A 19,220-nucleotide genomic window follows, 5' to 3' on the forward strand; every position below is an offset into this window, starting at 1 on the left:
CTACGTCAGCACTTAGTACAGTGCCTTGAACATAGTAGGCACTTAACAAATACCATAAAAAGGATCCATCGGTATACATTCCACATTTTTATATGTATATATGTTTGTTCATATTTATTACTCTATTTATCTTGTACATATCTATTCTATTTATTTTATTTTGTTAGTATGCTTGGTTTTGTTCTCTGTCTCCCCCTTCTAGACTGTGAGCCGGCTGTTGGGTAGGGACTGTCTCTATGTGTTGCCTACTTGTACTTCCCAAGCGCTTAGTACAGTGCTCTGCACACAGTAAGTGCTCAATAAATGCGATTGATTGATTGATTGATTTTTATTCACTTGGGCATTTTTTGATTACCAGTTGTAGCTGGTTTTGCCTCGTTGAATGGGTGGTATTTATTGAGCACTTACTGAATGCAGAGCACTGTTCTAAGTACTTGAAAGAGAACAATAGTGTTGCTAGAACATGACACTTGCCCACAAGGATGACACAGTGGCTCAGTGACATCGACAGCCCCTGGAATAGGAGTCAGGTTAGACCACCGATCTCCCCACCTTTCAATCAATCAATCGTATTTATGGAGCACTTAATTTCTGCCGAGCACTGTACTAAGCCCCCTTCTAGACTGTGAGCCCACAGTTGGGTAGGGACTGTCTCTATATGTTGCCAACTTGTACTTCCCAAGCGCTTAGTACAGGGCTCTGCACACAGTAAGCGCTCAATAAATACGATTGATTGATTGATTGATTGAGAGAGTACAGTACAACAGAGTTGGCAGACACCTTCCCTGCCCACAGTGAGCTTGCTGTCTTGAGGGGGAGACAGTCATTAATATAAATAAATAATTTATAATATGTAATTTAAAAATATGTATGTAAGTGCTGAGAGTTTGAGGGTGGGGCGAATATCAAATGCTCAAAGGCATCCTTTCTCCTGGCTCCACCCAGTCTTCCATTTTAATCCAGTATTCCCTGATTGTGACTCACTCTCTCATTAGATTGTAAACTCATTTTTTGGTCCGGGATCGTGTCTAGGGACTTTATTATATTCTCCCAAACGCTTAGTACAGTGCTCTGCACACAGTAAGCACTCAGTAAAGACCACTGATTGATGGGGAGGCAGGCAGAATAAATGACAGGGTATAGGGCAGGAGTGTAAGGATATGGACATAAATGCTCTGGGGATGGGGTGAGTATCAGAATGCTTACGGGGAACAGATCCAATACATAGGTGACTCAGAAGGAAAGGCAGATTCATTCACTTGTATTTATTGAGCACTTACTGTGAGCAGTGCACTGTACTAAGCACTTGGGAGAGAACAATGTAACCATAAACAGACACGTTCCCTGCGGACAACAAATTTACAGTCTGGAGGGGAAATGAGGGCTTAGGAAAGGCCTCTCTGAGGAGATTGATTCATTCAATTGTTTTTATTGAGCACTTATTGTATGCAAAGCACAGTATGTAAGCCCTTGGGAGAGTACAGTATAACAGGAGATGTGATTTTAGGAGGGCTTTGAAGGTGAGGAGAGTGGTTTGTACTTCCCAAGCGCTTAGTACAGTGCTCTGCACACAGTAAGGGCTCAATAAATACGACTGATTGATTGATTGATTGATCGGTGGACTGCCTGATAGGAACGGGAGAGTTTTCTAGGCCAGAGGGAGGACTTGGGCAAGGGGTTGGTGGCAAGATAAATGAGTTACAGTTGAGTAGCGAAGCGTGCAGGCTGGGTTGGAGCAATCAATCAATCAATCGTATTTATTGAGCGCTTACTGTGTGCAGAGCACTGTACTAAGCGCTTGGGAAGTACAAGTTGGCAACATATAGAGACAGTCCCTACCCAACAGTGGGCTCACAGTCTAAAAGGGGGAGACAGAGAACAAAACCAAACATACTAACAAAATAAAATAAATAGAATAGATATGTACAAGTAAAATAAATAAATAAATAGAGTAATAAATATGTACAAACATATATTCAGGTAGGAGCAGGAGAACACAGAAGTGAGTTAGGAGGGGGCAAGGTGGTTGAGTGCTCTAAATCTGATGGTAAGAGGTTTCTATTTGATTTGGAGGTGGATGAGCAACCACTGGAGGTTTTTGAGGAGTGGGGAAACATGGATTGAATGTTTTTATAGAAAAATGATCCAGGCAGCAGAGTGGCATAGGGGCAGGAGCCGGGAGAGGCAGGGAGGTTAGCAAGGAGGCTGATGCAGAAGCCAAGGTGGGAGAGGATAAATCGATGTGATACATCAAATCAGCCGAAATAGCATTGTTCCGGGAATCAGGAGACCTGGGTTCTAGTGTTGGTTAATAATAATAATAATAATAATTGTGGTATTTAAGTGCTTACTATGTGCAAGGCACTGTACTAAGGGCTGGGGTGGATATAAGCTAATAAGGTTGGACAACTGTCCTTGTCCCACATGGGGCTCACAATCTTAATCCCCATTTTACAGTTGAGGTAACTGAGGCCCAGAGAAATGAAGTGACTTGCCCAAGGTCCCTTAGCAGACTAGTGGCAGAGCCGGAACTTAGAGCGCAGGTCCTTCGGACTCCCAGGCTCTATCCACTAGACCTCGCAGTTTCTCTCCGTGTGATTGATTGTTGATTGGTTTTTGGTTAATTAATTCTACCAATTGGAGTTATGCCATTAGACGTTGAGCTTGGTGAGGCCCAGCCATGCTTACCAAGCCCACCCATTACATTATAAATTCTTCAGGGGAAGGGACTCATCTGACTTCATTGCATGTTCACAAGCTCTTAGTACAGTTCTTTGCACACAGGTATTCAGTACAGTGCTGTGCAAGTAGTAGGCTCCCAGTGCAGTGACTCTGCTCACAGCACAGGCTCAGTAAATACTCAATATGCTGATGGTGAGAAGCAGTGAGGCCTAGTGGAAAGAGCACAGTCCTGGGAGTCAGAGGACCTGGGTTCTAATCCCGGCTCCTCCACATGTCTGCTGTGTGACCTTGGGCAAGTCACTTAACTTCTCTGAGCCTCAGTTCCCTCATCTGTAAAATGGGGATTAAGACTGAGCCCCACGTGGAACAATCTGATTACCTTGTATCCCCCACAGCACTTAGAACAGTGCTTTGCACATAGTAAGCACTTAACAAATGCCATCATTATTATTATTATTATTATCTGGAAAATGGGGATGAAATACCCGTTCTCCCTCCTACTTTGTGAGCCTCACGTGGGGACTTGCTTATCTTGTATCTACCCCAGCGCTTAGTACAGTGCACATAGTAAGAGCTGTAACAAACACCACGATTATTTTGGTGGTGGTGGTGATGACAACGATATGATTGTAACCTCTGTAGCATCCTTTTGGAAGTCATGAATCGAAAAAAAAATAACCTGAGAACCCCCAGACTTCTGTTTAACTTCAGACACTGACAAAACGCAAACCTCTCCTTCTGGACCCTTGAAATCTTCCCCCCCAAAGAAGGAATCCTGGAGGACTCAGTCAGAAAGTGTTCGTACCACGGGTCTGATTCTCCAGTGCGGAGACGTCTCCTATTCATGCAGCCACAAGGATCGATTGATTGTCTGTCTCAAATGGGTAGTTCATCATCTTTCGAGGGTGTGTGGGGACAAAGACTTGTCTGATTTCTCTAGAGGCCATAGTCCACGGGCTTCTGTTTATTGCCCTCCCACTCCCTGTTGGTGAAAATACAGTGTGGCCTAGTGGATAAAGCACAGGCCTGGGAACTGGAAGACCTGGATTCCAATCCTGGCTCTGCCCCTGGCCTGCTGGGACTTCTCTGGGATTCAGTTTCTTACAGTGAGCCTGTTGTTGGGTAGGGACCGTCTCTATGTGTTGACGACTTGTACTTCCCAAGTGCTTAGTACAGTGCTCTGCACACAGTAAGCGCTCAATAAATACAATTGAATGAATGAATCTGTTATAGTGTACTCATTCAGTCGTATTTATTAAGCCCTTATTGTGTGCAGGGCACTGTACTGAGCTCTTGGGAATGTACAGTACAGCAGTAAACAGTCACATTCCCGGCCCACAACGAGCTCACAGACTAGTGGAGGGAAACAGACATCAGTAAAAATAAATAAAATTACAGATCCATATGTAAGTGCTGTGGGCCTGAGAAGCAAGGGAAGAGCAAAGGGAGCAAGTCAGGATGAGGCAGAAGGAAAAGTGGGGCTTGGTCTGGGAAGGCCTCTCAGAGGAGATGTGTCTCCTGTTCTCTGCACCCAGTCAGCGCTCAGTAACTACGACTGACCAGTTGATTAATACCAACTCTCTTGTATCATACTCTTGCAAGTGCTTAGTACAGTGCTGTACACACAGTAAGTGCTCAATAAATATTGACTGATTCATTCATTCATTTGTAGACAGAGATAAACAGCCTAATGTGTCTGTTAGCCTTCCGACCCTGGAGCCAAAGAATGCAATTCCAAGCCATGTCCCGGATCAAGCTGCTCTCCCTCGGCTTCATCCGCCGTAGTTCTGCAGAGTCACGGCTCTGTCAAGGAGCTTCCTCCGGTGGGGATGGGAGCCGCCGCCCCAGTGCGGTTTAAAACATTCCGGCCCTCAACCTGGGCACTTGGAGCCCCGAGCCAGAACTGGAATCGTGGATTGGATCCTGGCTAGTTAGCCTCCCTTCGGGAGCTAGGTAGGATGATGTCCGGAGAATTCAGCAGCGGGAGGCATGTGTAAGGATCATATTCTCCCAAGAAAAGATATTTTAAAAATAGACTCCAAATGGCATCGTACTGTCCGTTTTCAGTGTTTTTGGGTCCTGACTTTATTCTCTCCCTCTCTCTCTCCCTCTCCCGTTTTTTCCCAAAAGGTGGCTACCACCCAGTGAAAATCGGAGACCTTTTCAATGGCCGATACCATGTCATTCGAAAGCTGGGGTGGGGACACTTCTCTACGGTCTGGCTCTGCTGGGACATGCAGTAAGATTTATCCATTTGTTTTACTCTTCCTGGGTCTTGGTTTCTGATCAGTCGAAATCTCAGCTCGTCCGCCACGGTTGCTCTGTTTACCGAGAGGGGACGGGAGGGCGAATCTCTGTGGAACGACGGCCCCGGGGAGGGAAGCTGTGGCAGGAATGGTGTTGTGGTGCTGACACTACTACTGGTCTTTGGTCTGGAGGGCACTGTAGTGAGGGACAGGGATGGGGAGAGGGTTAGATCGAACTCTCACTGGCCTTCCTCTCGCAGTGTGGCCTGGCGGGGAGAGCACAGCGCTATCCCCTTGTTGGGTAGGGACCGTCTCTATATGTTGCCGACTTGAACTTCCCAAGCGCTTAGTACAGTGCTCTGCACACAGTAAGCGCTCAATAAATACAATTGAATAAATCAGAACACCTGGATTTTAATCCCCGCTGTGCCACTTGCTTGCTGTGTGACCTTGGCCAAGTCACTTAACTTCTCTGTGCCTCATTTTCCTCCATCTGGAAAATGGGGATTCATTACCTGTTCACCCTCCCCCTTAGACTCTGAACCTCATGTGAGGCAGGGACTGTATCCGATCTAACTGCATCGTATCTACCCCTGTGTTTGGCACAGTGCTTGGCACATACTAAGCACTACACAAATACATTTTATTATTATTATTATTATGTCTTGAAAGTAATTTATCTATGAGGGAATGCAGGAAAGACATGTAATATAAACTCTCAGGAGAAAATGTGTTAAAATGGTGCTTTCCCAGTCTCATAGGTTTGGACTGTACACTTTCCTAGTTTGTTACTGATAGAAGAAAATCTTTTTTTTTAATTCAAGGGGAAAGAGATTTGTCGCAATGAAAGTTGTGAAAAGTGCCCAGCATTACACAGAGACGGCCTTGGATGAAATCAAGCTACTCAAATGTGTAAGTACTTCCCGGGGAGAGTGCCGGGCAGATATCGGGGGATGCAGGCGTGGCTCAATGGAAGGATCCCGGGCTTGGGAGTCAGAGGTCATGGGTACAAATCTCGGCTCTGCCAATTGTCAGCTATGTGACTTTGGGCAAGTCACTTAACTTCTCTGTACCTCAGTTACCTCATCTGTAAAATGGGGATTAAGACTGTGAGCCCCACGTGGGACCCCCTGATCACCTTGTATCCTCCTCAGCGCTTAGAACAGTGCTTTGCACATAGTAAGTGCTTAACAAATGCCATCATCATCATCATCCAGGGGAACTTCCAGGAATGTGGTCTCTGAGGGCCACAAATATCCAACTTTCATGGATTCCTACTCGAATGAGGGCTGGTACTCCTTGGAATGGCCAACATCTACGACTGTTTTAAAGCCCTGATTTAAAGCAGTCACCTTGCCCCCCCTACCTCACCTTGCTACTCTCCTACTACAGCCCAGCCCACATACCTCACTCCTCTAGTGCTAACCTTTTCACTGGGCCTCAATCTTATCTATCTCGCCACTGACCTCTCACCCATGTCCTGGCTCCATCCTTAGAACGTCCTCCCTCCTCATATCTGACAATGACTCTCCCCTGCTTCAAAGCCTTATTGAAGGCCCAGCTCCTCCAGGAGGCCTTCCCTGACTAAGCCCTCCTTTCCTCTTCTCCCACTCCCTTCCATTCATTCAGTTGCATTTATTGAGCCCTTACTGTGTGCAAAGCACTGTACTAAGCACTTGGGAGAGTACAATATAATATAAGACACATTCCCTGCCCACAGTGAGTCTAGAGGGGGGACAGTCATTAATATAAATAAATAGATAAGTAAATTACAGATCTATTCTGATATATACATATGTGCTGTGGGGAAGGGAGGGAGGGTGAATGAAGGAGCAAGTATGAGCAGTGCAGAAGGCAGTGCGAGAAGAGGAGAGGAGGGCTCAGTCAGGGAAGGCTTTCTGGAGGAGATGTGCTTTCAATAAGGCTTTGAAGTAGGGGAGAGCAATTATCATCTGATCTGAGGAGGGAGGGCTTTCCAGGCCAGGGGTAGGATGTGAGCGAGAGGTCGGCGGGCGAGATAAATGAGATCAAGGTACCGTGAAAAGTTTAGCTCCAGAGGAACGAAATGTGCGGGCTGGGTTGTATTAGGAGAGAAGGGAGGTGAGGTAGGAGAGGGCAAGGTGATTAAGTGCTTTAAAGCCAGTGGTGAGGAGTTTTTGCTGGATGCAGAGTTGGATGGGTAGCCACTGGAATTTTTTGAGGATTGGGAAGACATGGTCTGAACGTTTTTGAAGGAAAATGATTTGGACAGCAGAGTGGAACATGGACTGGAGTGGAAAGAGACAGAAGGTAGGGAGGTCAGCAAGGAGACTGATACAATAATCAAGGCAGGATAGGATAAATGCTTGAAATGTCAGGGGGATGCAGAAGGGACTTGCTCCCTTTATTCATCCCCTCTCTCAGTCTCACAGCACTTACATACATAGCTGTAATTTATTCATTTATATTAAGGACTGTCTCCCCCTCTAGACTGTAAGCTCGTTGTGGGCAGGGAATGTGTCTGTTTATTGCTATATTGTCCTTTCTCAAGTGCTTAGTACAATGCTCTGCTCACAATAAGTGCCCAATAAATACTATTGAATGAGTGATTCAATGACTGGTTCTGTTGCCTTGACAAAGTGGGACGTATTTGCCGTTTGGACAGGGCTCAGACGGATGCTAAACACAATTTTCCTGTTCTTAGGTTCGGGAAAGTGACACCAGCGATCCCAACAAAGACATGGTGGTGCAACTCATTGATGACTTCAAGATTTCAGGAATGAACGGGATTCGTATCCTTCGGCAGAGATGAGGAGGCGTTTGAATTTGTCTGTGCAGGGGCGGTCAGCGTGCTCTCCCGGGATGACTGGGGCGGGCCCTGGGGCCAGGCTGAGACCCGCTGGATGCCGGTCTGACCCCGGGGCATGAGAGTTTGGGATGCCCCATGGGTGCTCCTGCCCCCTCCCCATCCTGGGGCCTGCCGGTGCCTTTCTCCGAGCCACTGTGGGCTGGTGGAGTGGTTCTGGGACCCGGGTGGAGGAGGGCTGACAGGATAACTAGTGGGCACCCGGAAGAGGCCCAGGATGCCGCTCATTTTGCCTAATAATTATAATAATAATTGTGGTATTTGTGTGCCGGGCGCTGTACAAAGTGCTGGGGTGGCTACAAGCAAATCGGGGTGGACACGGTCCCTGTCCCAAGTGGGGCTCACAGTCTCAATCCCCATGTTGCAGATGAGGTAACCGAGGCACGGAGAAGTGAAGTGACTTGCCCAAGGCCACCCAACAGGCAAGTGGCGGAGCTGGGATTAGAACCCATGACTTTCCGACTCCCTTGGCCTATCCACTAGGCCAAGTGGCTTCCACCGCCTGTGCCCACTTCCCTTTTCCATGCTGGGCAGAGAGACCAGGCGGTGTTCCAGTCTCTGGCAGCAGGAATTCCCATGGCTTCTGGATGTGCCGAGCGGCAGCAGCCGCCTTCCGCCCTCTCGGAGTCCCAGGGGGAGTGAGCCAAGCGGGGCATCTCCGTAGCCACCTAGAGCTGGCACTAGCTCCCAGTTTCCCTCCTTTCCTAGAACAGCTCCATCCACGTCTCAAACAGCCCTTCCCTTGGGTGCTAGTCCTCCGATCCTGGTCCTTCCTCCATTACATTTTTTGACCCCTCGGTCGTTCTGCTAGAGCTGGATCACCCTGGGGTCGCCGAGGTGGTCTGGGCGGCCAGAGCACTGCTTGAGGAATGGACAGGGGGCTGTGCTGGGTGGGAGTAGGTAAGGCTGTGGTGTCTCCTGGAGATGGTGAGGTCAGGTGTGGCCGAAGGGAGGGCCGAAGAGGTCAGCAGAGTTAAGAGGTGAAACACTGAGCCCAACGTAGGACAGGGATTGGGTCTAACCCGATTAGCTGTATCTACCCTGGGGCCTAGAACAGTGCCTGACACATAGAAAGTGCCTAACTAATGCCATCAAAGAAATGGGAGAGCGAAGGGGATGCCTGGGGTTTCAGAGAGCTCATCAACATAGATAAGGAGGGGAAAAAAAGCCTTTCTTATTTCACTGGATTTGAAAAAGTTTGGTGCCAAACATTCTTTTCTAGGCAAAATCTCTTTGAGGAATATTTAATATATTAAATATGGTCCCAAGATGGTACCAAAAAAACCCCCCACTTATGCTCCCTTTATTTTTTAAACCTGAAGTCAGTCAGTGGTATTTATTGAGTGCTTACCATGTACAGAGCACTGTACTAAGCACCTAGGAGAGTTCAAAATAATCCCTTACAGGAGCTTAAAGACTGTAAGAGAGAGAGGTATTAAAATAAATTTCAGAAAGGGGAAATGGCTGAGTATATGGGTATGTACCTAAGTGCTGTGGGGCTCCGTGAGGGATATCAGAATGCTTAATCAGTCAGTCAATCAGTGGTATTTATTGGGTTACTACTACTTGTCAGCTTTGACAAGTGACTTTGGGCAAGTTACTTAACTTCTCTGTGCCTGTTACCTCATCTGTGAAATGGGGATTGACTCTGAGCCCCACCCACGTGGGACAACCTGATTACTTGTATCTACCCCAGCACCTAGAACAGTGCTTGGCACATAGTAAGTGCTTAACAAAAACCATTATTATTATTATTTTATGGTATTTGTTAAGCACTTATTATGTCCCAGATACTAGATAGTAGGTAATCAGGTTGGACACAGTCCGTGTCCGCATGGGGCTCATAATCTTAATCCTCATTTTACAGATGAGCTAACTGAGGCACAGAGAAGTTACTTGCCCAAGGTCACACAGCAGATCAGTCAACCAGAGGTATTTATTGAGTGCTTACTATGGGCAGAACACTGTTCTAAGTGCTTGGGAGAATACAGTACAACAGAATTAGCAGACATGTTCCCTGCCCATATCGAGTTTACAGACTAGAAGGGGAGACAGATGTTAATATAGATAAATAATTTATAATATATAATTTAAAGGTATGTACATAAGTGCTGTGGTGTTGGGGGTGGGGCGAACATCAGATGTCCACAGGTCACAGATTGAAGTGTGTAGATGATGCAGAAGGGAGTCAGCCAGGGAAAGGGGGCTTAATTCAGGGAAGGCCTCTTGGAGGAGATGTGACCTTAGTAATGCTTTGAAAGTGGAGAGAGAGTGGTGGTCTGGTGTACAGGAGGTGGGAGGGAGTTCCAGACTAAAGGAAAAACACGCAGACAAGTGGCAGAGCTGGGATTAGAACCCAGATCCTTCTGGCTCCCGAGCCCATGCTTTACCGAGTAGGCCACGCTGCTTACTAGGTGCAGGGCACTGTACTTAGCACTTGGAAGAGTTCAGTACAACAGTTAAGCAGACACGTTCTCTGACCAGAACAAGCCTACAGTCTAGATAATAATGATAATGTTGGCATTTGTTAAGCGCTTACTATGTGCAAAGCACTGTTCTAAGCGCTTGGGGAATACAAAGTGATCAGGTTGTCCCACGTGGGGCTCACAGTCTTAATCCCCATTTTACAGATGAGGTAACTGAGGCTCAGAGAAGTGAAGTGACTTGCCCAAGGTTACACAGCAGACATGTGGCGGAGCTGGGATTCGAACCCATGACCTCTGACTCCGAAGCCCGTGCTCTTTCCACTGAGCCACACTGCTTCTGTAGATATGTGGTGAAGGGGGAAGAGATGTGAACGTTGAGGGGTGCGGACCGAAGTTTGGAGGCGGTGCAGCGGGGAAGGCGAGTGGGTAGGGAAATGAGGGCTTCGGCAGGGAAGGCCTCTTGGAGGAGATGACTTTCTGGGTGCTAAGTTACCCGGGAATTCCTGACTGGATAGGGCTCCACTGGGCTGGATGCAGTCAGTTTAGAGGCAGGTAAGAGGAGCCTGGCAGCGGAATGTCGGGTGGAAACACCCTAGGAAAACACTTCATTGGCTACACTGCCTTCCCTCGGCTAAACCTGCTGACTGAGTGGTTGTTCTGGATTCTAATCTTCATCTCAAATATTTCTGAGCCACCTTGACAGTCAGTTGGGGCTCCACCAAAATACCCCAGGTAGACGCCCCCCTCCCTCTATGTCCTTGCAGGACCTGGCTAGGCTGTCCCTGGTATACCTGGGTTTTTTGGGGGGCACGTTTTTATGGTGCTTAAGCATTTACTCCGTGCTAGGCACTGTTCTAAGCACTGCAGGACAGTAGTCAGCTGGGACAAGTGGCCCCCTGTTCCTTTTTTTTTATTGGCACTTGATAGCACTTACTATGTGTCAAGAATTACGCTGAACACTGGTAGATACAGGGCAATCAGGTTGGATACAGGCCTGTCCCACATGTGGCTCACAGTCAAAGTGCCCTATGTGTTGCACCCACTAGGAAACACTGTGAGAAACAGCGGGGCCCAGTAGAAGGAGCTCGGACCTGGGAGGCGGAGGTCCTGGGTTCTAATCCCGGCTCTGCCACTTGTCTGCTGATTTACCTTGGGCAAGTCACATAACTCCTCTGTGCCTCAGTTCCCTCATCAGCAAAATGGGGATTCAGTACCTATTCTCCTTCCTACTCAGACCGTGAACCTCATGTGGGACCTGATTATCTTGCATTTACCCCAGCGCCTAGGATGGTACTTGGCATATATCATCATCATCAGTGGTATTTGAGTGCTCTCTGTATGTAGAGCACTGTACTAAGCACTTGGGAGAGAGTTCAGTACAGAGCTTAGAGTCTCAAGGGGGAGACAGTCGTTAAAATCAAATAATTTATAGTATAATTTATGGATATATACCTAAGTGCTGTGGGGTTGAGGGAGGTGAGATTATCAACTGCCCAAAATAATAAGCTCTTTAGAAATTTCCCAGTTATCCAGTTTCCATGAGTTCCAGACTGACCCCGAGCATTGCGGGAAACAAGGGTTCATCCCTAGAAAGCACCTCAGATGACAAAATCGGGTTTCATGTTGGCCTTTTTTTTGGTGGTGTTTGGATGGTATTTGTTAAGCACTTACTATGTGTCAAGAACTGTTGTAAGTGCCAGGGTAGATAAAAGCTAATCTTTTGGACACAGTTCCTGTCCCACATGGAGCTCAGAGTCTTAATCCCCATTTTCCAGATGAGGAAACTAAGGCTCAGATAAGTGAAGTGACTTACCCGAGGTCACAGAGCAGGCAAGTGGCAGAGCCGGGATTAGAACCCAGATCCTTCTGACACCCAAGCCCGTGCTCTATCCACTAAACCACAGTTCTTCTTTGCCCAGGCCTAAACTGTGTTTTTGATCTCTGATGGAAAGATGTCATGTTGGCCGCCGGCAGCGTCCACGGGTCTCTGAGGGTGATCCTTAACTGGGACTTAGATGTTTGCATGGTTTTCGAAGTGCTTGGCCATCACCTCCTCAAGTGGATAATCAAGTCAGACTACCAGGGGCTTCCCATCCATTGTGTGAAGAGTATCATTCGACAGGTAAGACTGAAAATCATCCAACTGTTTATTAGCTTAACTTGTCAGCGGTATTTATTGAGCGCTATGTGCAGAGAACTGTATGGGAGAGAACAGTAGGGTAGGTAGACGCAGTCCCTGCTCACAAGGAAATTGCAGTCTAAAGGGGGAGATGAGACATTATAAATTACAGGTAAGAGAAGCAACTGAATATAAGCTTGCATTGTTCTCTCCCAAATGCTTAATACAGGACTCTGCAGGTAGTCAGCACTCAGTAAATGCCACTGATGATGAAGATGTGTACGTAAATGCTGTTGGAGTTCAGTGACTTGCCCAAGGTCACACAGCAGATAAATGATGGAGCCAGGACTGGAACCCAGGTCCTTTGACACCCACTTATTTAAATATTTATTTAAATATTAGCTCGTAACACAGTGGTATTGCAGATCCCCAAAGAGGAATGTATTGCCATTCCTCTGGGGTCTCGATTAAAATCTCTCTTCCAGGTAAGCCCTCATTTTGCATAATTTATTCATTGGCACACCCCATTCCACTGTCTTCCCACTTCAAGACCTATGAGTCACTCTTCTCCTCCGCAGATTCCATCTAAAATGGATTACATCGAAGCCCACTCGAAGCAAATCGGGGTGATTTCAGTAATGATCTAGCCAGAAACGCACTCGATACCGGGTGGTTTAGTAAAGCACCAGGGCAGGAAAGCTGGAAAAATGATGTGGACTTGGAAAGTGATACGAGTCATAATTGCAAATCTTTTTCGAAGTTTAGCAGCTTTTTGGAATGCCACCAAGTTATAACTTGTGCCCCATACAAAACTAAATTAAGAAAATGACAGAGAGATCTAGAATTATGTGCTAATATGTGGTTCCTTTAAAGATTGAAAACCATTTTCATGTTTCAGGGAACCCATAATGGGGGTTGTTTATGTCATACCAAAAAGACGGGGTACCACTCCAGGGGGTATTAGCAGCCTGCTGGCCTGTCAGCCTCTTGCCATTCCCAGAAATCAGTGCCCACACAAACATCTTTGATGTTTCAGGTTCATATCACTCTTTTTTTTTTTAATGGTATTGGTTAATTGCTTCCCATGTGTCAGGAACTGTTTTAAATACTGGGGCAGATACAAGCTAATCAGATTGGACATAGTCCATGTAGTAGTAATAATAGTACTTATTAAGTGCTCGCTGGGTGCAGGTCCCTGTACTAAGCGCTGGGATTGAGACACAATCCCTGTCCGTCAGGGTGCTCACAGACTTACAGTAAAAGGGGGAAGAAGGGATGATGAAACAATAAAGCACTAATTCAACATAAAAGACAAGGGCAAAAAGACAGAAAAATGAAAATCAGCATGCTGTGGCTAGAGGAGCAGAATTTCAGGCTCCTCATGGCTCAGCAGCTTCCAGCTATCCCGAGGCTCTGTTGAGTCCTTGTAATAATAATGATAATTGTGGTATTTGTTAAGTGTAAGCTGTGTGCCAAGCACTGTTTTTAAGCACTGGGGTAGATACAAGCTAATCAAGTCGAACACAGTCCCTGCCCCAAATGGGGCTCACAGTCTTAATCCCCGTTTTACAGGTGAGGGAACTGAGGCTCAGAGAAGTGAATTAACTTGCCCAAGGTTACACAGCAGACATGGGATAGAGGCGGGAGCAGAACCCAGGTCCTTTGACTCCCAGGACCATGCTCTTTCCACCAGACATGCTGTGGAAGCTGTTTTCTTCCCCACTGGGGTGGTTGGAGGCAGGACGGGATGGAGTCTCCTTGGTGTTGGTCCCGAGTAGGCAGCGTAGCTGGCTGTCCAATTCAGCGGAGGGCCCTAAAACGCCGAGAACAAGTGGCATCAGCTCATATCCCCATGGCCCAGATTATACGTGAGTCTCACAGTCATAATCCCCATTTTACAGATGAGGTAATTGAGGCACAAGAAGTGAAGTTTATTTGCCCGAGGTCACACAGAGGACAAGTCCTCCACTTGTCACTTCTGTGTGCTTCAGTTACCTCATCTGTAAAATGGGGATTAAGACCGTCAGCCCCCTGTGGGATATGGACTGTGTCCAACCTGTTTGGCTTGTATCTTCCCCAGTGCTTAGAGCAGTGCCTTGCCCAAGGGCTCAATAAACACTATTGATTGACTGAAGAGCCATCTTATGCTATCACTGTTCAAGAGCTCTTTCTCCAGTCTGTAAGCACAACTAAAATCTCACCACACACACAGTAAGCGCTCCATAAATACAGTTGAATTAATGAATGTGGTGGAGCTGGGATTAGAACCCTGGTTCTCCTCACTTCCAGGCCCGTGCTCTATTTAGTAGGCCTTGATGCTTCTCTGGCTTGTTGGCATTCTGGTAAAGGCTGTACCCCGATGAGCTCTGGGTCCCATGAGGTCTCCTTGTTCTTTGACTCCATGGGCTGGAAAATGACTGCCGGCTCGCCACCTTGGTGTTCAGAGGAGAAGTAGTGAGGACTACGTGAGGAAAGCCCCAGGGAGGAGAGGGTAGTGAGTGATAGCCGACCCACAGGATGGTTAAGGAAACAGTTCCACACTTATATGCCCGTGAACCCATCCACCCCCGCCTGCCCCCATCTATTTCCCCCACCATCCCCTCTGCCGTAGACTGGAGTGGCGACTGGTGAGCAGAGGTCACTTCCAGTCCAGAGGGTTTCTTCATTTTATGGTAGCCAGTCCCTTCAGCCGGCCCCACGGTCATCCGTGCTGTCCCTCGTTCGGACCTTGGTGAGGTGACCGACTGGCGCAAGAGGCTGACTTGGGAATTTCTGAATTCCACGCCTAGTTCGTAGCTGGTTCAGGGAAGTGGAGCGTCATGTGTCGGGGAAGAGAAGCAGCATGCCCTAGTGGAAAGAGCACGGGCCTGGGAAGCCAAGGACCTGGCTTCTATTCCCAGTTCCGCCACTTGTCTGCCGTGGGACCTTGGACGAGTCACTTGACATCCCTGTGCCTCATCTTCCTCATCTGTAAAACGGCAATTCAATCCCCTTCTCCCTCCCACATAGACGGTAAGCCTCGTGTGGGACAGAGATTGTGTCCGACCTAATTTTCTTGTATCTTCCCCAGCACTTAGTACAGTGCTTGGCACGTAGTAAGCACATAACAAAGACAATTTTTGTCATCATCATCAGAGGTTCCTCCAGGTTCAGGACCATGCCGGCGGCAGCAGGGGTGTTGCTTGTGGTCTCCAGCAGAAATGATTTCTTATTTGCCAAGATGGGCGGGAGGCATGGGGGGAGCCGGGCCAGCGCCTTTGGATGTCAGATCATCCCCCTTCCGTCCGGACAAACCTGATTATTTTCCATTCCTTCCTTCCTTCTTTCCTTCCCGTTTTTCCCGGAACCAGGTCCTGCAGGGTTTAGATTATCTGCACAGCAAATGCAAGATCATCCATACGGACATCAAGCCGGAGAACATCTTGATGTGCGTGGACGACGCCTATGTGCGCAGAATGGCGGCCGAGGCCACGGAGTGGCAGAAAGCCGGGGCTCCTCCCCCTTCGGGTTCAGCAGGTGACGGGATCGATGGAGACATGAGTCGGGGTGTAGGGGTGTGGAAGCCTTTTCTGAGGGAGAACAAGGGCACAGATTAGCATCTTTCTGAACCAGGGACGGTGTTCCCGGTCGATAAAGCCGCCGTGGGCTCCGATTGAAGGCTAATGAACGGAGGGAGGTATTCAGGGCTCCAGAAATGCCTGTCGAGTCCCCCCTTTTCTCTCCCTCTGGGGGTTGGTTTCGCCAGTCCGGGCCACCATCCTGTGATTATCTTGGGAAGAATTTCACCCAGGTTGTTTTCCCACTTCTGTGGTGATCTTTTCCATGGGGAGGAGGCAGGCATCCCGTTTGGATTGCCTGGCGTTTAAGGGTCAGTAAGCTGGCTCTCTGGAGGGCAGGATGTTTTTCCCATCGCCAGCCTTGCCGGAGATGTGAAGGCCTCCAGGAGCACAAATGGAGAAAGCCGTTAGATGAACCTTGGCCCAGGTCATGATTCGGTCTCTCACCCTCTCAGGAGGGTGTGTCTGCAGCCGGGTGGGAATTGGACAGTGGAAACAATGAGGGAACCTTGCTGTGCTGCTGCTGGGTTATCGGAAACAGGTGGATGGGATTTCCTCCTGGAGGGGCTGAGGCCTATGCAGTGATGACGGGTCATCTGGCTCGATCGGTTCTCCAGCCGATGTCCAGGGAGGTGGCGGGTGCCGGGAGGAGAGGGCAGACTTTTCCAGGATCCGGTGAAACTGATTATAGTCCAGAAGGGTTTGGTCCACACCCCGGACCTCCCGTTTCTGGGGAACAGCTTCCCGGAAGGAGGAGTTGCAGTCCTGCTTTCCAGGGTACTATCTGGTTCCCAAGAATCCATTGGTGGCAGCAGTACTAAACAGTCTCCTTCACCCTCTTTCTGCCACTGCAGACACTGCTGTGGAAAGAAGCAGCAAGGCCTAGTGGATAGAGCACGGGCCTGGGAATCACAGGACCTGGGTTCTAATCCTGGCTCTACCACTTGTCTGCTGTGTGACCTTGGACAAGTCACTTAACTTCTCTCTGCCCGGTCCCTCATCTGTAAAAAGGGGGTTAAGACTGTGAGCCTCACTTGGGACGTTTTAATCCACACAGTTTTAATCCCCATTTAACAGGTGAGGGAAGTGAGGCCCAGAGAAGTGAAGTCATTTACCCAGGATCACACAGCAGGTTAACGGTGGAGTGGGATTAGAACTCAAGTCCTCTGACTCCCAGGCCCGAGATCTTTCCACTAGACCAAAATACTAAATACTTAACACATTGCCTGGGAAAGTTCTGGACCCCTCAGGCTAAAAGGCTGGAGGGTGAATGTTCAGTTTGTTCGTGTGCCCGAGAGATCTCGAAAGCCAAACAGCGCAAGCGTGTTCACCACTTCCTTTGGTTCCTCCCTGGGGAAAAGACTGGTGGGTTCCTCCAGAATCCCGGGTGCTCCGGAATAATATCCTGGGCTGCTGGTGCCACTTTGAGGATGGCTGCTGTTTAAGGGAAGGCTCGTTGATGCTGGTAGCGTCCGCTTTCTTCCAGCGGGGTTGAAGGCGACGGGCGTGGGATGGGTCAAGGGGATCAGCGTCCCCTGAGCAGAACAGTCCTGCTGGATTCCGTTCTAAATTGCAGTGTTTTCCCGACGTCAAAATACCTTCCTAAAAATGCGCTCTATAAACATCAATTTTCTTTTATTTCATTTTAGTGAGTACTGCTCCCCAGCAGAAGCCTGTAAGTATTAAACCTACCATTTCCGTTTAACGATGACATAATGGCCTCGGGGATTGGGGCTTGCTGTTTTCCTGTAGTGACTGAAGACCTTCTAGCCAGGGGCAAATTTTTCTTTCTGGTGTCACCAGGGAGATAGCCGCATGTTTAGTTTGTGGTCGTCCTTCTGGGAGGTTGAAATGAGCTATGGGTGACCATAAGCTTGGCTTAACCTTCATTCCTCAGTCAACCAGTGGTATTTATTGAACGCTTCGTGTGTGCAGGACACTGTACGAAATGCTTGGGCGAGCATACACGCCAGAGTTGACAGACACAATCATGGCTCACAAGTGTACAGTCTAGAGTCCAGCTGCAGGCAGAAGCTCCTCCCTTCTGGTCTGGTAAAAGGGATGGGAAATGGGAATTTAGAGAGCCTGGGCCTAGCATCAAGCCCTGGTCTGGGCTGGAGTAACTTCCAGTCAAGTGACTGACTTCTCTCTGCCTCAGTTGCCTTGTTTGTACAGTGAGGATGCTCCCAGTAAATACCATTGATTGACTGGGATGCTTCCTGCCCCTCAGGGATGTTATGAGGCAAGGAGAGCCCAGAGTGCTTAGGAAAAATAGAAGCGGAGGTCAAATCCAAGTATCGTCCCGCATCTCACACTGCTGCATCACCGGCCAAGTTGGGATAACTAGGACTCCACCAGGCTGGAGTCGATCTCTCTCCCTTCCCAGCGGTCGGGAGAAAGTCGCCAGACACCAGTCCCAAAGCCGGTCAGTCAGTCAATCAGTGGTATTTATTGAGCGTTTGCCGTGTGCGGAGCACTGTACTAAGCGCTTGGGAAAGTACAGCACAACAGAGCTGACGGTCCAAGATTCCACCTGTGAATCTCGGATGTCCAGCAGGCCCAGGCCCGGCTAGTCCCGAGCCGGGAATCCAGCCAGAAAAGCCCGGACCTGGGGACTAGATCGCTCGGCCTCTCGAGTGCTCAGCGATGCTGGTTATCTGACCTCCTGATGGCACCATGCCATTTGGGCCCCGGTTTGAGGGGTTTCAGGTTCTCCGAGGAGGATGGGAGCTGCTTCAGTGCCCTGGGACTGGTGGGACTTGAGAAGCAGCGTGGCCAAGTGGAAACAGCATGGGTGTGGGACTCAGAAGGACCTGGGTTCTAATCCCGGCTCCGCCACTTGTCTGCTGTGTGACCTTGGACAAGTCACTTCACTTCTCTGGGCCTCAGTTCCCTCATCCGTAAAAAGGGGATTAAGACTGTGAGCACCATGTAGGACATGGTCTGTGTCCAACCTGATTAGCTTGCATCTACTCCAGCGCTTAGTACAGTGCCTGGCATATAGTAAGCTCTTAATAAGTACAATTTAAAAATAAAACAACAAGGCTCAACTTGGATGAGCGGGTCTGTTTTTTTTTTTTTGGCAGAGTTAAAGCTCTCATTCCAATCAATCAGAAGTATTGATTGTATCTCCTTTGGTTTCCCTCTTGCATTTCGTTCTGTTCTTCATCAGCAACAACTTGGGTTTGGGGCCAAAATGCAAACCAAACCACATGCCCCGAAACAACTGGCAGGGGAGGCTGTGGCTCTGAGGAGGCAGGCGGCAGAGCATGGCAGGGGGAAATCTGGTGGGCAGAGAGCTAAAGACGAAGCAGCGATTGTGGGGGGAGATGGACAGGAGGGGGG

General features: G+C 48.4%; 1 protein-coding gene across 6 annotated transcripts in view; it reads left to right on the plus strand.

Annotated features, from left to right (window-relative positions):
- The window catches only part of SRPK2 (SRSF protein kinase 2), a 165,005-nt gene that overhangs the window by 124,684 nt on the left and 21,101 nt on the right, over nucleotides 1-19,220 (plus strand). For all 6 annotated transcript variants that reach the window (XM_038740947.1, XM_038740951.1, XM_038740946.1 and 3 more), the window contains 6 exons: nucleotides 4,813-4,921; nucleotides 5,753-5,840; nucleotides 7,612-7,699; nucleotides 12,215-12,321; nucleotides 15,669-15,834; nucleotides 17,525-17,550. In XM_038740947.1, the coding sequence (XP_038596875.1) occupies nucleotides 4,813-4,921; nucleotides 5,753-5,840; nucleotides 7,612-7,699; nucleotides 12,215-12,321; nucleotides 15,669-15,834; nucleotides 17,525-17,550 (584 nt within the window). The remainder of the gene's footprint in view (nucleotides 1-4,812; nucleotides 4,922-5,752; nucleotides 5,841-7,611; nucleotides 7,700-12,214; nucleotides 12,322-15,668; nucleotides 15,835-17,524; nucleotides 17,551-19,220) is intronic.

The sequence above is a fragment of the Tachyglossus aculeatus genome, assembly GCF_015852505.1.
Source record: "Tachyglossus aculeatus isolate mTacAcu1 chromosome 12 unlocalized genomic scaffold, mTacAcu1.pri SUPER_6_unloc_1, whole genome shotgun sequence".
NCBI classification, from domain to species: Eukaryota; Metazoa; Chordata; class Mammalia; order Monotremata; family Tachyglossidae; genus Tachyglossus; species Tachyglossus aculeatus.